The following is an 18,763-nucleotide window of genomic DNA, read 5'->3' on the forward strand; positions in this document are numbered from 1 at the left end:
TTTATTTTCCCTCTCAAGAAATACATCCATTATAATCTTAATGAAATGTATGAGCTTGAGTATGATGGTATTTATCATTACTATCTGCCTCTAAACTCATAAAGAAAGTCTTAAAATCAGTGTAACATTTCATGTACACTGAATTCAGATCTTGGTTGTAGTGAGTGCTGAAAAACTATTCACATAATATAAAGATATAGTCAAATAAAAGGTAGTAGGACCTTCAATTATGTTCCATGGAAGAAATACTAGATAAAGTAGTTAAGCTTAATAATCATCCTTCTTGATTAACTTTTCAGATTTCACAGGTACACAGTTTACCTGTTGCTCTTGTTGCTGTCGTACAGCTTGGGAAATCTTTCTCTGATTTTGTAACAGTTGTTGTTGTTGTTGCTGTTGCTGCTGCTGGAGGAGCAGTTGACAAGCCTTCAATGCAAATGAATAAAGGAAAGAAACTAGTTTATTTTGTAGAAGCTCTAATTGTTACCAGGCAAGCATTACTCTGTAGATGTGAAAGTGTATATTTGTATAACAAAAAACATTATCATGGAAGAGCATGATGTTTTATACGAATTTATCAAAGGCTTTACTTAAAATAGAGTTGTTATATTTCAATAGTATTTATACTTGTTTCAAATTTGACATTTGGAAACTATTGTTACCAAATGGCTACCCAGGGTTTACGCACATGAAGTATGTGTGCGTGCGTGTGTATTTTCACTACATTTATCTAAAACACAACCAAAATAAAATTCTCTCATGCATCAAATGTACAGAAATAGGAATGGGGGATAGAAAATTTAGTCTGCCACCACATGAGAATGGCTACTTACAAGTTGAAACTGGGGAATCTGTGGAAGTTGGCTCAACATAGCAATCTGCTGAGGAGAAAGTTGGGGCCCCATATTGAAAAGACCTGGGTTCAGACCACTGTTAGGAAATTGCTTAAGCATGGAGGCAGAAACCTATGAGAGAAAAAAACCCATGTTTCCAACAAGAAAGTAACAGAACAACAAAATTATTTATGAACAGAAACACTTCTTCTAAATCTAAGTTATTTCACTAGTTTTTTTAAAAAATACACCAAACTTAACCATGTTAAGAGTGTTAAGAGCTCATTTTTTTCCATTAAACATATTATCTTGGGGATTTGTTGAGGCTGTATGCCAGGATACATGGGGTCGGTTTCCTGATACTCAATCACTGTCATCTATAGTATACACGTTCTTTGTAAAATGTAAGAATAATGTAAGGGTTTTGCTTACTAGGAGAAATTGCTGGAAGGCAGTTTACAACTTAAGTATAGAAAGCAAGCTGGAGCAGATGACTGGGCTGAGAAGAGGCTATGGACTTATTATTCCACATCCACCATATTAAGGAAAGTGTATTTGAAAATTGAACATAAAACTGAACTATTTCACATTATGGGGTCTAAGTTACTCATGAATTTTGAACCTTGACCTGTAAGTGAGGATTGGGTGGATGGAATTAGAGCATGTGGAGTGGCTGTATGGAGATGGATGGCCACATGGAAGGTGGGCCAGGAGTGTGAGTTACTTGAATTGACAGAACAAGATTGGGTGGAAAAAGGTGGAAAAAGACACTGGAGGCCAGATGATGGATGAGTCTCAGTGGAATGGTGAGAAAAGCTGGAGAGCGAATGTGGTCTGATCAGCTCTAGGCTCAGAAGAAGAGCTACCCTGGATGAGAGCACATACTAGGAAGGCTGTTCCAGGGAAGGGATATAGAGCTCTTCTGGCCCAGCAACCTCAATCCAGTGCCTAGGCAACTGGATTGCTGGTGGTCTCAGCATCACACAGTTGCTGGTAAATATCAGGACCATGTTTGTCTACAGTTTGGTGGAGTGAACAGACCTAGCATGTATTACTGAGTTCTGGTTAGGGAAGAGTAGTGATGTTGCCTCTCCGAAATCTGCCCCTCCAGGATTTGGTCCTGCATCAGTCTTGAATTCAAAGCAAGGGATGTGGGGTAGTGATGACTGTCCAGGAAATTCTGGCAGTGGTCAGGGGTTGTAACAGGAATAACCTTGAGAAGGAGGAAGAGCTGCAACCAAGACAATGGTCAGACAAAAGAAATTTGAGTCTGAGACAGAAATGTAATTTGAGAAATCATCTCAGGCTTGACCCTCCCTCCCTATCTTTAAGAGAACTAGGGATGGTCAAGTCTGAATCGCTTTCTCAAATTACATTTCTTTTGTCTGATCATTATCTTGGCTGTAGCTCTTCCTCCTGCTCCTCAAGGTTATACCCACTCCTTGTTTAGCAACCAAGTCCTGTTCCAATGAACAGGTCGTTAAGCGAAATGGTGGGGGGGAGAAGAGAAAGAGAGAGAGAGGGAGGGAGGGAGGGAGAGAGAGACTGCAAAGATCACTGGGTGCTGTCTCATTCAGATAAAGTTCTGTCATACCGCTATGCCAGCATTACTCTCACTCCAGCGTGTGTTGTTGTCAGACGCACAACATTTGGGTTGGAAATGAGTTGGGTTGGGTGGGCGCATGGGTTGGAAAATGAATTTTTTATTGCCCTTTATTACTGTTGTATTTGTGAATGGCTGCTAACTGAGGTAGTCACTAAATGAGGAGTGGGTGTATTCCTACAGCCTATTACGGTGACCCTGCTCTAGAGGTGATGGACTGTGAAGTTGTGACATTGGGCCACAGGGTTAAGCTGGGGTCTGTGTACTGCCCACTTTGCTATAGGGTCCCTCCCTGATCTCTTGGAACTCCTCTTGGACCTCATCTTGGGGTTACTGGAATTCCCTCAGCTTTTAGTATAAGGCACTTCAATTGCCAGTGTGGGGGGTTCTGGGAAGGCTTAGGAGTCTATGGCTACCATGGGCTGGTTACAGATAATCTTGGGCCTGACACACACAATGTCCAGATGTTAAATTTAGTGCTTACTTCTCAGCAATTTTTGTCATGAAATGAGCACTCCTAGTTCTTATGAGAGTCACTGCTTCCAAGAGACTCCAGAGGGTGGGAAGACAAATTAGGATGGTTCACTCCAGGCATCTGATAAATCTAGATGGATTCCAGAGCACATGCCTCTTCTCTGGTACATGGATATGCTGGTTTTAACCTAAAGGCTTGGTACCCAAAAACACCTACTTCAGGTAGAACTGATCCATCTGGTTCACTCATCCAAAAGTGTCCCTTCCACATGAGATCAGGCTGCATGTGACAATACTTTTCTAGCTATATCCCAATTATGTAATAACCTGCCTATCTGATTTTCAGACAGAGTTCTTCCACAGAGTTTATAACTGACAAACATAAAGACTCATAGCATACTGGTTTTATGGATGCTTTTATTCAGCTTTTTTGGAAAGCAGTGATAATCCTTGTGGAGTTGGCAGGATAGACATGCTGTAATGTTCTAATATATGAACTTTAAAAAAGATTAGACCAAATAAATACCTAGCCCAGCACTCTGGTTTCAGTGGCCAACCATATGCCTAAGGAAGGTCAACAGCATAATATAAAAACAATTATCATTCTGTTATTTATATTCCCTAGCAATTATTATACAGTATTTTATACTGGAGTTCATTTAGGAAGAAATACTCAGTATTGGGCTGGAGGCTATATAGCCTCCCAAATATTCCCAGCCAATTCAGCAAATTTTAAAGTTACACAGGCTCTCCTCTTCCACCTCCACCTCCACCTCCACCACCTATTAAATTTATATGCTGCCTGACTCTCAACGACTTTGGGCAGCTCACAACACTCAAATAAAGAAATGACAATAAAATCAATAAAACATGAAAGATAGATAAAAGATGCAAGTGTGACAGACCAGATGGAATGAAGTGTGTCTCACTCTCCCTCACCAAAGGCCTGGGTGAACAGCCAGGTCTTCATGGCTCTTTTAAACAACAGCAGAGTGGGGGCCGTCCAGAACTCAGAGGTAACCTCATTCCAGAGGGCAGGTGCTGCTACAGTGAAGGCATGCTTCCGAGATACTGCTAGATGACATTGTTTAAGTCAAGGAACCCGGAGCATGCCAACCCTTCAGGATTGAATTGGCCGGGCAGATGCTATGGGAGACAGGCAGTCCTTCAAGTAACCAAGCCCTATGCCATGCAGGGCTTTATAGATAACAATTCAGCACCTGAAATTGTACCTGGAAGCAAACTTGCAACCAGTGTCAGTTTAATGGACTAGATATTTATTTTTTGTTTGTTTTATATTTTAAATATACACATTTTGGGTATTTAAAAAAAAACAATCTTTTAATGAGAAAGCAAAACTGTAATTAGTAAGGATGGGACTTTCTGATAATTTGTTGCAATATTATGGTAGACAAATCCCTTTCTGTCAGTGTAATTTCTAGAGATGGGAAAAGCAGCTAGACTCTTTAGAGAGCTCAGCTGATCATGCAAGTTCATAACAGTTTGAATTTGAATCATAGCCAAGAAAATTGACAATTAAACTAAAGAAAGCCTTTTGTGAATAATACAGTTGTTTCAATTGTCTCTATTACTGAATGTCAACTTAAAATGATAGTATAAACTAAAATATAGGGCCCACTGTACAGCACAGTACATTTGAAGTATCACTAGACTCTGCCCTCTAGTAGTCTGTCAACTGGAAGTAACTGTAGCTATTGCACTGCAGATGCACTTATTGTCAAGAAAGCTAATGCTGTGGAAGATTTTTTTCCTCTTTTGGAATAGGCTAGAGAAAGCGAAGCATATAAAAAATGAGACCGAACACATTCAGCATCTTCTTGAGTTCAGAATTGCTAGTATTCTTCTTAATGTAACAAGATTCTACAATGTGAACCTCATCCAGATTGGAGAAAGTTTGTGGGCATACTGCTTAGTTCCAACAGCAAGATAATTTTAACAGGTCCCAAACTGAAACTTAATATCCCTTATATCTTGGCATGAAGAACAAAGAAAAGAAAAGCACAGATAAATAAGCATCTTTCCTGCTCAGAACTAACTAGGAATAGAGTGCATTTATTACCTGGCTTTTGATGAAACCATGTAAGGAAAAGGTAGTCTGAACAAATTTATACTTTTTCATTTGCTTAGTTGCAAACTTTTATGTTGACCTGTAGGGACAACAAACTATTTACAATTAAGTTTTTATTGCTGCTTACCTGGGGGGAAAGAAATTGAGGAGGCACTTGTGCCCGGATATTGGGGGAAGGATTTAATGGCTGCACTGGTGGGTGCATCCCTCTCGATTGTGCTGTGCTATTTCCAAACAGACCTTGATTGCCACCCTAAAAACAGAACAATGATTGTGAATACATCTGTTTAAATACCTTAGATATAGTCTCTAATTAGTATTATTCATGGAATATTTCAATGTGCAGTTATGTGCTACATTATTTAGGGCATATGAATGCTGGTTACCTTAAATTCACTCTGCTCTGACTAGCTTTTTCCAACTTTATCCCCTTCCGAGAAGCTGATTTCATATCACACTCATTTCTTTAAAAGCAGAAACAAAAACATAATAGCCCTCTTCATTGTGGGATCTAGAAAAAGACTTCCCTGCACAAATTTAATCTGACTTTTTAGTGTCAAATTACATCTTCCGAACAAGAGGAAAATAAGTTTTTCTTGTAGTGTATTCCAATAGTCTATTTACTGACTCTAAATAAAGATCTGCCATAATAAGAGGTCAAAGAGATAAACGAAAGCAATATACAGAATTATTAGAAGTGGGGGGGGGGAGAGAGAGAGATATTAAACATTAGGGTCCTGAATAGATATTGATTTATTTTAGTATATTCTCATAAACAATTTAATTTTAATTGTTTTAATTAAAATTAAAAATGAGTCAGGAGGAAAAAATCCAGTTGACCAAAATTAATATAGGATATAGCCAAGCAGTAATATAACCAAGAATGTGATTTTCTTACTTGTCTAGCAGCGAAGTTTTGGGGGTTGAGCCCTGAGCCGATTGCCCCAAGGCAGACGTTGGGTAATGTGGAACCAGAGGGAGAGAGCTTGTAGTTGGGAGAAGGGGAGAAGGGAGAGCAGGGAGCCTCATCCCCAAGGCACCCATCTTGATTGGAGAAAGGCAAAGTCAGCTGAAGCAGTAGTTAGCCAATCAGTAGCAGTTGGTTAGTGAAGCAACAGAATGCAAGAAGAGAAACAGTGACAGTGAATGATCAAAAATATATAAAATGTATTTGCTTAGCATTAAAAGGGCAGCTTCTAACAAATTATGCTACTTATTTTGGAGATGTGATCTAAAAGGAGACAGTAAAAACAAGCAGCTCATCATTTTAAATCTTTTTTTCATAGTTAACGCTATACTCACAGAAGAAATCTTCAGTGAAAAATACGAAAATCTCTGATTTCTTGAAAATTCCATTTATATATTTGTGCAATTTACCCACTGTCTCAATTTCAATGGGCCATTTATAGAGTATAATAATAAATCTTCCTTTTCAGGACATATACAATTGAGTAATACCTAGAGCAGCTGAGACAAATACGGGTTGTCCTTGGGTTACCACGGTAATTGGGACCGGAATTTCCATTGCTAAGTGATGTGGTTGTAAAGTGCAATGCCATGTGACTGCATTGCTTAGCAACAGCAATCCTGGCAATCCCCATTGTGGTCGTTAAGCAAGGATCATGGGTCACAACTTCCTGCTGGCTTCCATCAAGCAAAGTCATGGGGAAGTTGGCAGAAAGTCAGAAGTCCCAGGTGGGCTGCTGCCAGGCGCATGAGGATGTGCAGGTGCCCACTGAGGTGTGGCAGGACTGGGGGAGGGTGCATGGGTAACTGCTGCCATGTGTGCAAGGGTTTGTGGGTGGCCAACGTGAGCATGGTGGAGGTGGCTGCTGCCAGGTGTACATGGGTGTGTGGGTAGCTGTTGAAGTGCGGTGGGCTGGCTGCTGCTGTGCACAAGTGGCCAGCGTGGCATGAGTGTGACGTGGCTGCTACTGGGTGCATGGGTGGCCACTGAGGTGAGTGGCTGCTGCTGGGTGGTAGGGGTGGCTGCTGCGAGGTGAGGGAGGGTGCACAGGTGGCTGCTGCAGGTGGGGGAAGGTGCTGCAGGCCTGTGTGCTATGGACTATGAGATCCCTGGGATCCCTGTAGCCAGGCTCCGGTGGGTTGGTGGGGGAAGCTGTAGAAGTGCAAGCAGCTTACCACAGCCACTTTTAACCTTCCCTGCTGACTTCCCCATTGACTTTGCTTGTGGGAAGCTGACAGGGAAGGTCACAAATGGCGATCACATGATGTGGGACTCTGTAACCAAGTGCCCGGATTGCAATCATGTGACCACAGGGATGGTGAGATGGCTGGAACTTTGAGGACCAGTTGTAAGTACCACTCATTCAGTGCCGCTGTAACTTCGAACGGTTGCTGAATGACTGGTCATTAACTGAGGACTACTTGTAGATTAATTTCAGCCAGGTGAGGAAGAAAATGTTTTTTCTAAGTAACCCATGAACAGAATCAACCTGTGAAGACACTATAAGAAAACTGCTGCTCCCTGATTTTAGAGTGGGACAGAGGAAAGCCGGGAATAAGGAAGCAATTGTGATGATAATCTCTTGCATTTATTTTGACACTTATACTAACTAACTAATTTGATGTAAGCCGTCCAGAGTCCCCCATTGTGGGGAGATGGGTGGGGACAAGTCTACTAAATAAAATAAAATAAATAAACAATCAAACAAACAAGCTGCTTTACAGCTTTCTAATGAATTGAGAATTAAGTTAAACTCAGTCACAAAGGAGAAACAAACAAAAAGCTGACTACCAAACTATTCCAGGTTTTAATTGCCTATATAAAGAGTATTTTCTTTGAAAGTACTGCATGTGCTGGAAATCTTGTGATATAAGTTTTTATCTTCCTTCTAAAAAAGACATTGATAAATTAGTATCTTCATTAGAAGAAAGGTAAAACTTCCTTGTTAATAAAATTTATAAATTGCCTCACTCCAGAGGCTCTAGAGTCCACAGCAACTTTGATAAACTATTTCCAGTCCAGACTGCATGAAGAAAGGTCTAACACCATCAGAGATCAGAAAAGAACAAAATTACAGAGCAAAAAAACCCCACTTGAAATATGAAAAATTCCTTCAAGAGTTTTCCTGAAGGAAAAGCCCTATACTGAAGAAAGGAGTAGAAGGCTCCAAAAGGTAACTTTGCTAATTTCAATATTGTGAAAAGAAAGAGGAGTAACATCATTGTTGTCAGTTTCAGATCATGAAAATCAGGCAGCCTCACTGACTGGTTTCATACATACTGGATTAAAATCCCAGGAACAAGAGAATCTGAACCACATCTCAGAAACCACATTCCTAAGCAGAACACTCCAGAAGACCTTAGCTCCCTGCTCATCAGGGAGCCTACTCCCTTATCCATGCATGGCAACACCAGGAAGCAGATGGATATAAAAACTTAACTCTTTTTTAACTTAACAATTTTACCCCTTTTAGACTGTCCATTCTTCAGCCAAAAATGGGCTTGGGATGCACAGTCAGGGCCAGGCAGAATGTAGAAGCTCAGGTGGAGCTCAGACTGTAGCCTTTTGGCCTTGGGTACTATATTCCTATTTGCCTCATGGTGTATTTTAACCACTGTGTTAACAAAATCTGGAATACATATTAACCTCTGTTTATCTTGCCAGTATCTGTAACTCTGTCAATTTCAGTATCACCTAAAATTGTAGGAGAGCAATAATGAAAAGGGTAGGCTTGCATTAGATTTTTCATGTTTTATTCTGCAGTTAAGTAGACATACAATGAATATGAACTAACCCAGGAATTTCTAAAAATCTGCAAGGGTGCTAGGAGTGTAAGACAGGCAGTTAGAACTGTGGCATCAGGAAAAAAATGTTAGTAGTTATTGGCAGCAGTATTTATTGGACTTTGGGACTCAGTGATTATGCATTTGCAGGTCTTTTGTTGGAAATATCAGTTTTCTTGGACTTCTGTTGCATGATTTGGACTACTGAAACTATCCTCAAAAGTTATATGAACAAACTGCTTAGCTGTAACTGATTTTTCATGTGAACATTTTGGCATTCACACATATTGGCTTTTCTGTGTCTGTCCAAACGTCTTCATGACTTTGTAGATCAGAGCTAATTATTGGTGAGCCCAAAGTCATCAACCTCCCCGATATTTTACCTCAATTCTTGAGACTTACATAGGTCTATCAAAACTATAATCAATCTCCAGAGGGATGGAAAGATAGGTTGTGTGATCCCTTGAAGAACCACAATTAGAGATAAGCAACCTGGTCTTTTTAATATGGTGTCTGTGCACCATACATCTGAGCAACTAGTATGGAGGAGAGTAGTACCCTTCCAAAAAAAGCATCCAATATGGCTCTAGTATCCAGCCAGTAGCATCTGATAAAGGGAAAGGCTGAGACTAGTTAGCAACCTGACAAATATCTGGAAATGGAATTCTCTGGCCATGCTGCTGTTTAAACAGCAATGGCTCTCATGGAATGAGTTTGCACATAGTCAAGCAAAACTAGGTTTGACAATATATAAGACAATATGGTAACACAGGAACTATTCTTTGAGATTATGCTGGCAAACCTTTAGACACTCTACAACAAAAAGAACTATTTGTTATTAGAAATGAGTGATCCTGAGCACACAAAAAGCTAAAACATGGCAGACATATAAAGAATGCAAAGTTGAAGTTGTCAAAGATAAGAAGATTGTTATCCTAACCCAAATAAAATCTGAAAACTTTTGCAAAGGCCACATAAGATACAAAATAACCCTCTTATAGAAGACAGCGTAAAGAGAATCTACTGAAGGACAAGAAGTTTACTAGCACTGAATGCTGAGTGGTTTGCTAATAGAAAAGCAACTGCTAGCCTTTAGTTAATTCAGCAACTGCTATTGGCTCTAAGAGCCTTCTTGTCAATAGTGAAAGAACCATATACAAACTTCATGAGTGTCATGCAACTAAATAAAGTAGGTAATTTTTCCCCCAGTCCTTCAAAAATGGCTGGTATGTATGCAAGAAGAAAGACTATTGTTCTGTAATATTACTATGAAGTAATCCTTAAGAATGCTAAGAGGAAAGAGAAAATAAGAATTGAAATACTGCATTTTAGGGTGCTATTTCAAGTAAAAGCTCCATATCTTATATCTCAGAAACCTTGACATTTCATTTCACAGGACTTGCAGGCGGACAGCTTTTTGTAGTCTTTAAGACACCAGAGATACCACTTGGCAAATATCCACATATCTGATGTTCTAGGCTAATAGGTGCAGAGAAGGAAGATCTAAATAGTTCATGTTGCTGTGATTCAGAATACCCATAAGCTTGTGATCTATCCAGAATGTCCAGAAGTTTGTGAGGTTTTGCAACTAAGCATTAAAACTAAAGCCAACTGATCTTACGCAGTTTTTAACTACTCTCAATACTAGAATAGAAAGAACACAAACAATATTAATCCCAACCACAATTACAAAAAGGTATCACCAAGGAGATAATACATTTCTCAATGTTGCAAATATATCAGGTTTAGCTCAGTGAAGCAATATGTAAGTAGTGACTTGACTATTCAACTGCTATTCACATATTTCTTCCACAGTTGATCTTTGAGTACATTCTCTGTCTCAGCGAGCTGGATAGCCATCAGAATTATTTGAAAGCTTAAAAGGGCAAGAGTATATGAGACTTAATTCCCCCGTTTGTTGAGATGAAAGGTCACTGTCTTATAATTTTTTCATATCATGCTTAAAAACTAAATGTGAAACAGAAGTAAAGGATTATCTAAATTATTTGAATATACAAAAATAAATGTAGACAAATTAAAACTCACACAGCTCTAACTGTAAGGGAATAATGGAATATCAAATACCTAACCACTTTATGAATGACTGCAGAGACAATATACCATCTACCTGCACACCCAAATTCTTAGCAAATGACACAGAGACAATCTCATGGCCCTGGAGACACAAAGAAAAATCAGAAAGGGGAATCAGAGTAAAACACCAAAACATCTAACTTGCCCAGTTGAGTTGAGATGAAGGGCAGTCTTCCAAGCTTATATTTGCTGTAAACAACTACTGTGGAATCTCATGTCACTGAATCAAACTTAGAAAAGGATTGATACACTTGGCCATCATTCGTCAGATGTGGTATTGAAATCAAATCACCCAAAGGATGGGCATATAGAGTAAAGAGATCAGGGCCCAGGACTGAACCTTGGGGAATACTAATAGTGAAGGGGAACCTACATAAAATAGTTAAAAGAAACAGAAAAAGAAGAAAACAAAAAAAGACAAGAACCAGGAGAAAGCTGCACCAGTAACCCAGGACAAAAGTATCTGATGGTCATTGAGTGTAAAATGGGGCTGATAAACCTAAGAGCACCAGCACAGATGGCATGCGCTATGCCTTGACCACCAGAATGTTGCTCAACACTCAAGATAGTGCTTTCTCAGTGGAATGACCAGATTGCTGATCTGGGATTACAAAGGTCATTACAAGCAAGGTAGATCTCCAGCTGAGAGAGAACAACTCTATCCAAAATTTTTGAAAGAAAAGAAAGGATGGACACAGGGCAGTACTTAGAAAAAAATGTGAGGGCATCCACTGAGGGGAGAAACAATAATTAGAGGGAAAATGTAAAATGGCCTGAATCTTCCATATAAAATGATTACATAGGCCTCTATAGAAGAAGCCTCATCAAAGGCTGGTGCCAGAAGAGACTGAAAAAGCTTTCCAGATGGCCAATAGTCCTTCAGATCTGTATAAAGCTTTAGTTCATTCCACATGTCTGTATGCACAAACCAGTTCCCTTGGGCAGAGAGAGGAAAATGGCTACCATGGCTAGGATTTGGAATGGAGGAAATTAAAAAGTCACTCAGATCTCAAAATCCTAGTATTGGTGTAGTCCTCTGTTGCATTTTAGGACCATAAAATATTGAGAATAGAACCCAAGAGTCTTTCCATAGCTGTATGAGGATTTCTGGTGGGGCATGCCAAACATTTCAAATTTGAAATGCTGCAACCTGGAAATGTCCCTTTTTGACTATGCTGGCTCCATATTCCATCTCAAAAATATTTGTTGGAATTTGAAATACTGTAGTTGTTTCAAGTTTGAAACTTCAAAAAAAAAAAAAAAAAGCCAAAAGACCTCTTGCCTCGAAACCACACTGTTTCAAGGTCAAACTATTTCAAATTTGAAACATGAAACATATACCCATAACTGCACTTTCCCCAGAAGATTCTGAACCTCAATTTGAGGGGAGGAAATAAAACTGCTGGAAGCATGACAGGGAAGGCAACCCTGAAAAATACAGTGCTTAGCTACTGCAGACAAAATTCAAAACCCAATGACCTGAATGTCCCCTCAATCTGCAAGAAAGCATTGCTAACAATCATGAACTCAATTTTAAGAGGACCAGACTAAATAAAATTATGCTTTTCCAGGTCTTCTAGGTGTTTCCAGCTTTGGGAATGATATTCTGACCCAAATTAAACTGGTAAAATCTAAAATAAAATGGCCTTTGTCTTTGGAAATGCTGTGTTCCTGATGAAAATGGGAAGAATGCTTACTTGCTTGGGAAGTATAACTTCTTCAAGGTGATACTTCCTAACAGCATGCCTTTGTGTTCCCAAGATTGTGTGGCGAGCCGAGTTTCTGAGCTTCTGGATAAGGTCTTTGGCTTGGCATTAAAAATACTGTTACTAACAAATACCAGAAGAAGTCTCTTTCATAATGCTATAAGAATCAAGTCAAACATACAGTGGAACCTCGGTTTACGAACTTAATTCATTCCGTGACTCTGGTTGCAACCCGAATTGGTCGCAACCCGAAGGAAATTTCCCCATAAGGTTCAATGTAATTACCGTTAATCTGTTCTGTTGTGGAGGACAGGGAGGCGGCTATTGCTTGGAGGGAGAGTCCCCCTCTGTACGACCACGTGTCAGGGGCAGAAAATGGCCGGGGACCACATGTCAGGGGCGGAAAAATGGCCACGGACCATGTGTCAGGGGCGGAAAAATGGCCACGGACCATGTGTCAGGGGCGGAAAAATGGCCGCGGACCACGTGTCGGGCGGAAAAATGGCCGCGGACCACGTGTCAGGGGTGGAAAATGGCCGCAGACGTGTCAGGGGCGGAAAAATGGCCACGGACCACGTGTCATGGGCGGAAAAATGGCCGCGGACCACGTGTCAGGGGCGGAAAATGGCCGCGGACATGTCAGGGGCGGAAAAATGGCCGCGGACCGTGTCACAGGAGGGAAAATGGTCGTGTATCCTGTTCGTACCCCGAGGTGGAGTTTGCAAACTGAAGCAAAATTTTGCGGCCGGAGCTGGTCGTAACCCAAAAAGTTCGTTAACAGAAGCGTTCGTAACCCAAGGTTCCACTGTACTTCCATAAGGTTATGAAGCCTTTATTTATATGAGAACAATCTATATGACAGTACTGATTGGTTGCCTGGCAAGCCTAGCACCTTCCTTTTTGTAGAATATACTTTTCTTCTCTTTCCTATCAAGTTTACAGTCCTCTTGGTCTGCTGGAGTTAAAGACGTTTTCTGAGATGATCCAGTCTATGCTACCTCAACAATTATCCAATTTGATCAAATACAAACAGTAAAGGTGAGGTCAAATGCACGAATGTAATAAAGGTTATCTGTTCTGTGTGGAATAAGATGCACAGAATCTGGTTTCTGCCAACTTCTACCTGGAGTACCTAATTATCATCCAACAGGACTTAACATTTTGTCTCCAGGCACAAAGCTCCAATAATCTCCAACTATGAGCAACTATTTTTGATGAAGGAACACTTGCATTTGTTTTTACTACAATGGTTTGGGAGAAAACAAATACCATAACAAGGCAGAGGATATCAAATCAGATTTAGCATCTTCTCTTGAAGTTATAGGGAAGTTGGAGGAAGTTTCAGAAATGGTAAAGAGGGAAGAAGATAAGTAATAGGAACCACCAACCCTGATGCTGAAGGAACTGGTAATGATTAAGCAGAGGTAGAACAGTCAATGTCAATACCAAAGGAAGCTTGACAGTGCTACAGCAGTATACTACTTCCTCAATTTGAGGTGGATAGTGAAGTGCTTGATCCTGCACACGAGCTTACAGATGAAGGTAATGAGCCTGAGCCTCTCTATCTTGGCTAACAGTTTGAATAAGTAGATTGACAATATGCTACAGAAGCAGTTTATCAATAAAGAGGTGATCAATAAAGAGGCACATATAATTTTGCACAGTAATCAGTGTGAAAAGTAAACTCCTAGCTTTTACTTTGTTGGAATGCAGAAATCACAACTCTGACTTTTCCCTCTGGAGCTGGGGTCAGCGATATTCTCTGGAGCACCAGAGACAGAAGTGGCTTTGATAAAGGGTGAAAATTTTAGACCACAGTAAAAGGAAGAATGGACCTAAATCACCAACACGCAGAAATGTTTATGGAATTTTGATGGGTAGAATTTCAGGCTCCAACTTATATTAGTTTTCTTCTTGAGAGTGCATACCCCATGCCTTTTAACTTTCATGGTTTTGGTAGTATTCATTTATTCAGATTTATGTCACTCTAAGGTAGTAGTGCTATAGGCTGCTTAGCAATGGGTTCCTGAATTGGGCAGATGATATCCAAAATACCTTCCAAACCTTACATTCTATGATTCTATAATTCTTGAGAGTCACTATCATACTGTTTCTTTTTCCTTTGCCTTGGCTCATCAAAAGTATGAGGACGGAACAACTGAAGTTATATGGTTCCTTTAGACCAGGGTAGGTAACTTGGCACTATTCAGGTGTTTAGACTACAACTGTTATAAACTCCAGCCAGACAGGCTGATAGTGAAGTGTTATGGAGGGAAGTAGCAATAGAGAAGCTGGTTTGATAACTAACAAGTTAGTCATATCCATTTGAAGCAAGGATTTTATACTGACAACCATGAAAGTTTTAAAAAGTAATCCACTGTGCCACAAGCTCATGGCCCTGAAAAGAGATTTTTCACACAAAGGAGGAAATATAAGGCAGATTGAAAGCCACAGGGAATATCTGTGCCACAGGAGTTCCATGGGAGGGAGGATTTTGGTTCCTTCTAATCTGAAAGTCATCAGGCTTTTCTGAGAAGCCACGAGAAGTCTGTTTTTTTTTTTTAAATGCTTGGTGGATTCAGGACTTGGCTGTTTGTTTTCTTCCTTGTCCAAGAAAAATTCCCCTTCCTCCTTATCCCATTAGTCCTGAAGGGAGGTTGTAAATGTGATAAAGGGCCTAGGTTCTCCTCCTGTGCTGTGTTGCCAGACAAGCCCCACAGTGTAAGTTTGGAAGAGACCTCTGAGAAAAAAGAGGAGGGTGGATGAGAATGATGCCATTTCCCCCCTTTCCTCTCCTTGTACCTTCCATGATTCAATACATTTGGGATCTCCAATATGGTGTTTTCCACTCTTTGCACCCCCTTATGATGGGTGGTCATTGGTACAAGCCTTATCCAAAAACTTATCTTATGGCCTTTCCAGCAGTTCCTGACAATCAAAAACTGGTGGGGCCTTCAGGAAGCATATTACTTGGCATAGCCAGCTGATGAGATCATGAGCTGCTGTCTCATCTATAAAGGGCAGTGGGGGATTGGGTGCCTTGCACCACTGGTTTCTGTATCCTCTGATGCCTGGATCTTTAGTTCCCTGAAGGAGCAGTGATGGGCCCTCTAGAGACTGTAAGCATTGCACAGCTTATGGCTACTGCGTCGATAGCAGTGTGTGTTAAATCTCCTGGGTGGAGTAAGGCTGTGAGATAAGAGGGTGCAATGGTATGCCATAGGAGGCCAGTCTTCTTGCTTGCCCCAAATGTCAGAGATCCTCTGATGTGATTATGGATAATGAATTCTTGTCTGAGATTTTGTTGGATGTACTAACTGCAGCAGGCCACATGGACCAAAAAAAAAAAAAAAAGGAAACGGAAAATAATACAGGAAAAGAAGATCAGATATTTGGCTGGTCCTGCCACATAGGTGGCTGGCAGAGCTTATAGATGTGCACATTCTTCAGAAAAAGGCAGGGACATAACTAGGAATGGAAGTATGTCCTCCACAGGAAAAAAATTCAGAAGCTTCTAGCCCTGATTCTGGAGCAAATGTGAGGGAGATATACCACTGTGTGGAGTCCCTGGCTCTGCTGTAGAAAATGCTTCATATAGCATGGGTATGACTAACACTGGTAACCTAGTCTAGTCCTCTTATGTCAAAGTTTTATGTGAAAGCTATAATTAATCAAAGCCATGGAATGGAAAACAATATAGTTGACAATCCTGGCATATGGACTTGAAATTTAAGAGAAGTAAATAGTAAAGAGATCTGAATATATAGTAGGTGATCTGATCTTGCACAGTGGATTTATGTATAGAAGGGAAGATGTAGGTTTAATCATTAATAAAAGAGGGCTGAAATATATGACAGAAAGTATGAACTGGTGTATCTGTGAGTGTATTCTTGTACTATATACAAAACATTGGGACAGATGGTAGGGCTGTAAGACAATAAATATTAACATATTTTCAATACCGAGTCTTCATAAAAAGTACCTTTTTTCAGAAGAACTAATCTAAAAACTTTCTGTATCTTCAATTTACACAATATAAACATTTTTTTCCCTAGAATTCTTATATTTAAACATGGCATTCCAGCTGTGAAAATTAAGACAGAGTAGCAGCTTTTATTACAGAATATCATAAAAAAAAAAAACTCTGTCTCACCTTTTCAAAGTAAGGCCCACTATCTGGGTTTCCCATATCTTTGGAACTAGGAGGACGAAAACCAGATCGACTCTTTCTCATTATGTCATGAAAATCTCCAAGATTCATGCCTCGTTTGTCTACATCAAACTTCTTATCTTGGAGACCACCTGAAGAAGAAGTGTGAACTGATGTATCCTTATAATTATCATTATATATTACTGTTGTTAGAAAGCTGCTAAATGAAATGATTAAAAAAATACACATTTCCACAAAAGAATACACAGATGACAACAGATGTGCAGATATTTGGATCTGGCATTGGCAGACTCACTAGCACTTTAAAGAAGCCCTGCCTTTTCCTGGTTTCACATGGATAATAACCTAAAAATCTTCTCTGATTAACCAAAATATATATTATTTATATCTACTAATCAAGATTTTATCTTAGAATTTCTGCTAGAATTTCAAGAATTGTTTATCATTTTTAGCAGAATGAAACCAAATTATTGTGACCTCCCAAAAAATCAGTGCAAAGATAGCCAGATTATTACTGTTCACACTCTACCAACTTTAGGTGTTTCCACTTCAGCTCAGTTCTTTCTCTTTTCTTTTTGTCCATCATATAGCAGTTACAGTATGTGGAAATTACATTAATGATCCAGTTGTATTGTTTAAAATATTATGTAAATAAAGTGAAACTACATCCTTCTGGTATTAGACACATACCTACTGATAAATCCATCTTATTGCCCGAAGAATCCTCAGTTTGATTCTGGAAAAGAAAAGAAAAGTTCTCAGAAAACTCTAGCTTGGCACAGTCTGAGAGAAAAAAAATTATCCTAGTATGCAGCTTATTTTTACTATTGCACATGTGTCAAAAATATTGTAGGAAATGTCTAAAAAAAATCACAAAGTTAGAAAAACTAATTGGCCAGTCTCTTTGGAAACAAACCCGTCCTTAGATATTCTAGGAACAGTGGCTAGAATGTTATGTCATCTTTAGGATAAATCTAGACTTAACATGCATTGCCAAATACAGCCTTTGCTTGGCAATTTGGGATGAAATGTTCTTGCAACTTTTAAAAGGTACAAAGCTATAGTACTGCAGTACTAATTATTAGAGTTCATACTGAAATCTATATGCTATCTGCGCCTGAATTTTGAGTGAGAAAGTCTCAGGAGCAGGCATAATTTTTAACAAAGCACCATAATATCTAATTTTCCCATTTGAGATTTATGCAATGAAAGATTGGACCCAGAGTTGTTAATCAGCCAGTGGGAACATCTTTGAGCACTTTACTAAGAATGCTCCAAACAGCACCCCTGCCACAAAAGTCAGAAAGACAAAAACAAAGAAAAGAAAAAGAAAAAAGGGGAAGTAATCTTTGCCATCATATCCTAGCAAAATAATGCTTAGGATAATCCAATGCAAATTAGAACCCTACATGAAAAGGGAGATGCCAGATGTTCAAGCTGACTTTAGAAAAGGCTGAGGAACAAGAGATGCTGTTGATGTATGCTAGATAACTGAGAAAGCCAAAGAATACCAAAAAGAAATCAATATGTGCTTCATGGATTACAGAAAGGCCTTTGTGCTGATAATGTCAAGATGTGGGATGTACTTAGAAAAATGGGAATCCCAGAACATATCATTGTCCTCATATGAAACCTGTACCAAGTCAAGAAGCCACAGACCAGACTGAATATGGACAAACAAGACTGGCTTCCCACTGGCAAAGGAGTGAAACAAGACTGCACACTCTCTCCTTATTTATTCATCCTACATGTAGAATATATATTCATATGCTGGGATGTATGTATACCTACAAAGATGAGAATTGTGCAGGCAATGGTTTTCCCTGTTACATTTTATGGAAACAGAAGTTGGACTCTGAAGAAGCAGGACAGAAAAAATATCAGTGCTTTTGAACTCTGGTGTTCTTCAAGACTTCTGAGAATGCTATGAATAGCCAAGAAAATAAACAAGTGGATCATAAAACAAATTAAACTAGAGTTCTCACTCAAGGCACCAATGCCAGGCTCAAATTATGATATTTTGGACACATAATGTGAAAATCT

General features: G+C 39.6%; 1 protein-coding gene and 1 long non-coding RNA gene across 7 annotated transcripts in view; one reads left to right on the plus strand and one right to left on the minus strand.

The window, feature by feature from the left end:
- The window catches only part of TNRC6B (trinucleotide repeat containing adaptor 6B), a 145,376-nt gene that overhangs the window by 30,303 nt on the left and 96,310 nt on the right, over nucleotides 1-18,763 (minus strand). For 5 of the 6 annotated variants that reach the window (XM_088141022.1, XM_088141019.1, XM_088141018.1 and 2 more), the window contains 6 exons: nucleotides 17,411-17,456; nucleotides 16,703-16,851; nucleotides 5,898-6,068; nucleotides 5,127-5,252; nucleotides 834-965; nucleotides 322-426 (listed from right to left, as the gene is read on the minus strand). In XM_088141022.1, the coding sequence (XP_087997148.1) occupies nucleotides 322-426; nucleotides 834-965; nucleotides 5,127-5,252; nucleotides 5,898-6,068; nucleotides 16,703-16,851; nucleotides 17,411-17,456 (729 nt within the window). The remainder of the gene's footprint in view (nucleotides 1-321; nucleotides 427-833; nucleotides 966-5,126; nucleotides 5,253-5,897; nucleotides 6,069-16,702; nucleotides 16,852-17,410; nucleotides 17,457-18,763) is intronic. The other variant, XM_088141021.1, reaches the window with a different exon arrangement.
- Nucleotides 1-18,763, plus strand: part of LOC112542440 (uncharacterized) — a 34,178-nt gene that overhangs the window by 9,691 nt on the left and 5,724 nt on the right. The window lies entirely within an intron of this gene.

The sequence above is a fragment of the Python bivittatus genome, unplaced genomic scaffold, assembly GCF_059951505.1.
Source record: "Python bivittatus isolate LINGU-HERP-01145 unplaced genomic scaffold, Pbiv_v1 ctg000330_np1212, whole genome shotgun sequence".
Lineage (NCBI taxonomy): Eukaryota > Metazoa > Chordata > Lepidosauria > Squamata > Pythonidae > Python > Python bivittatus.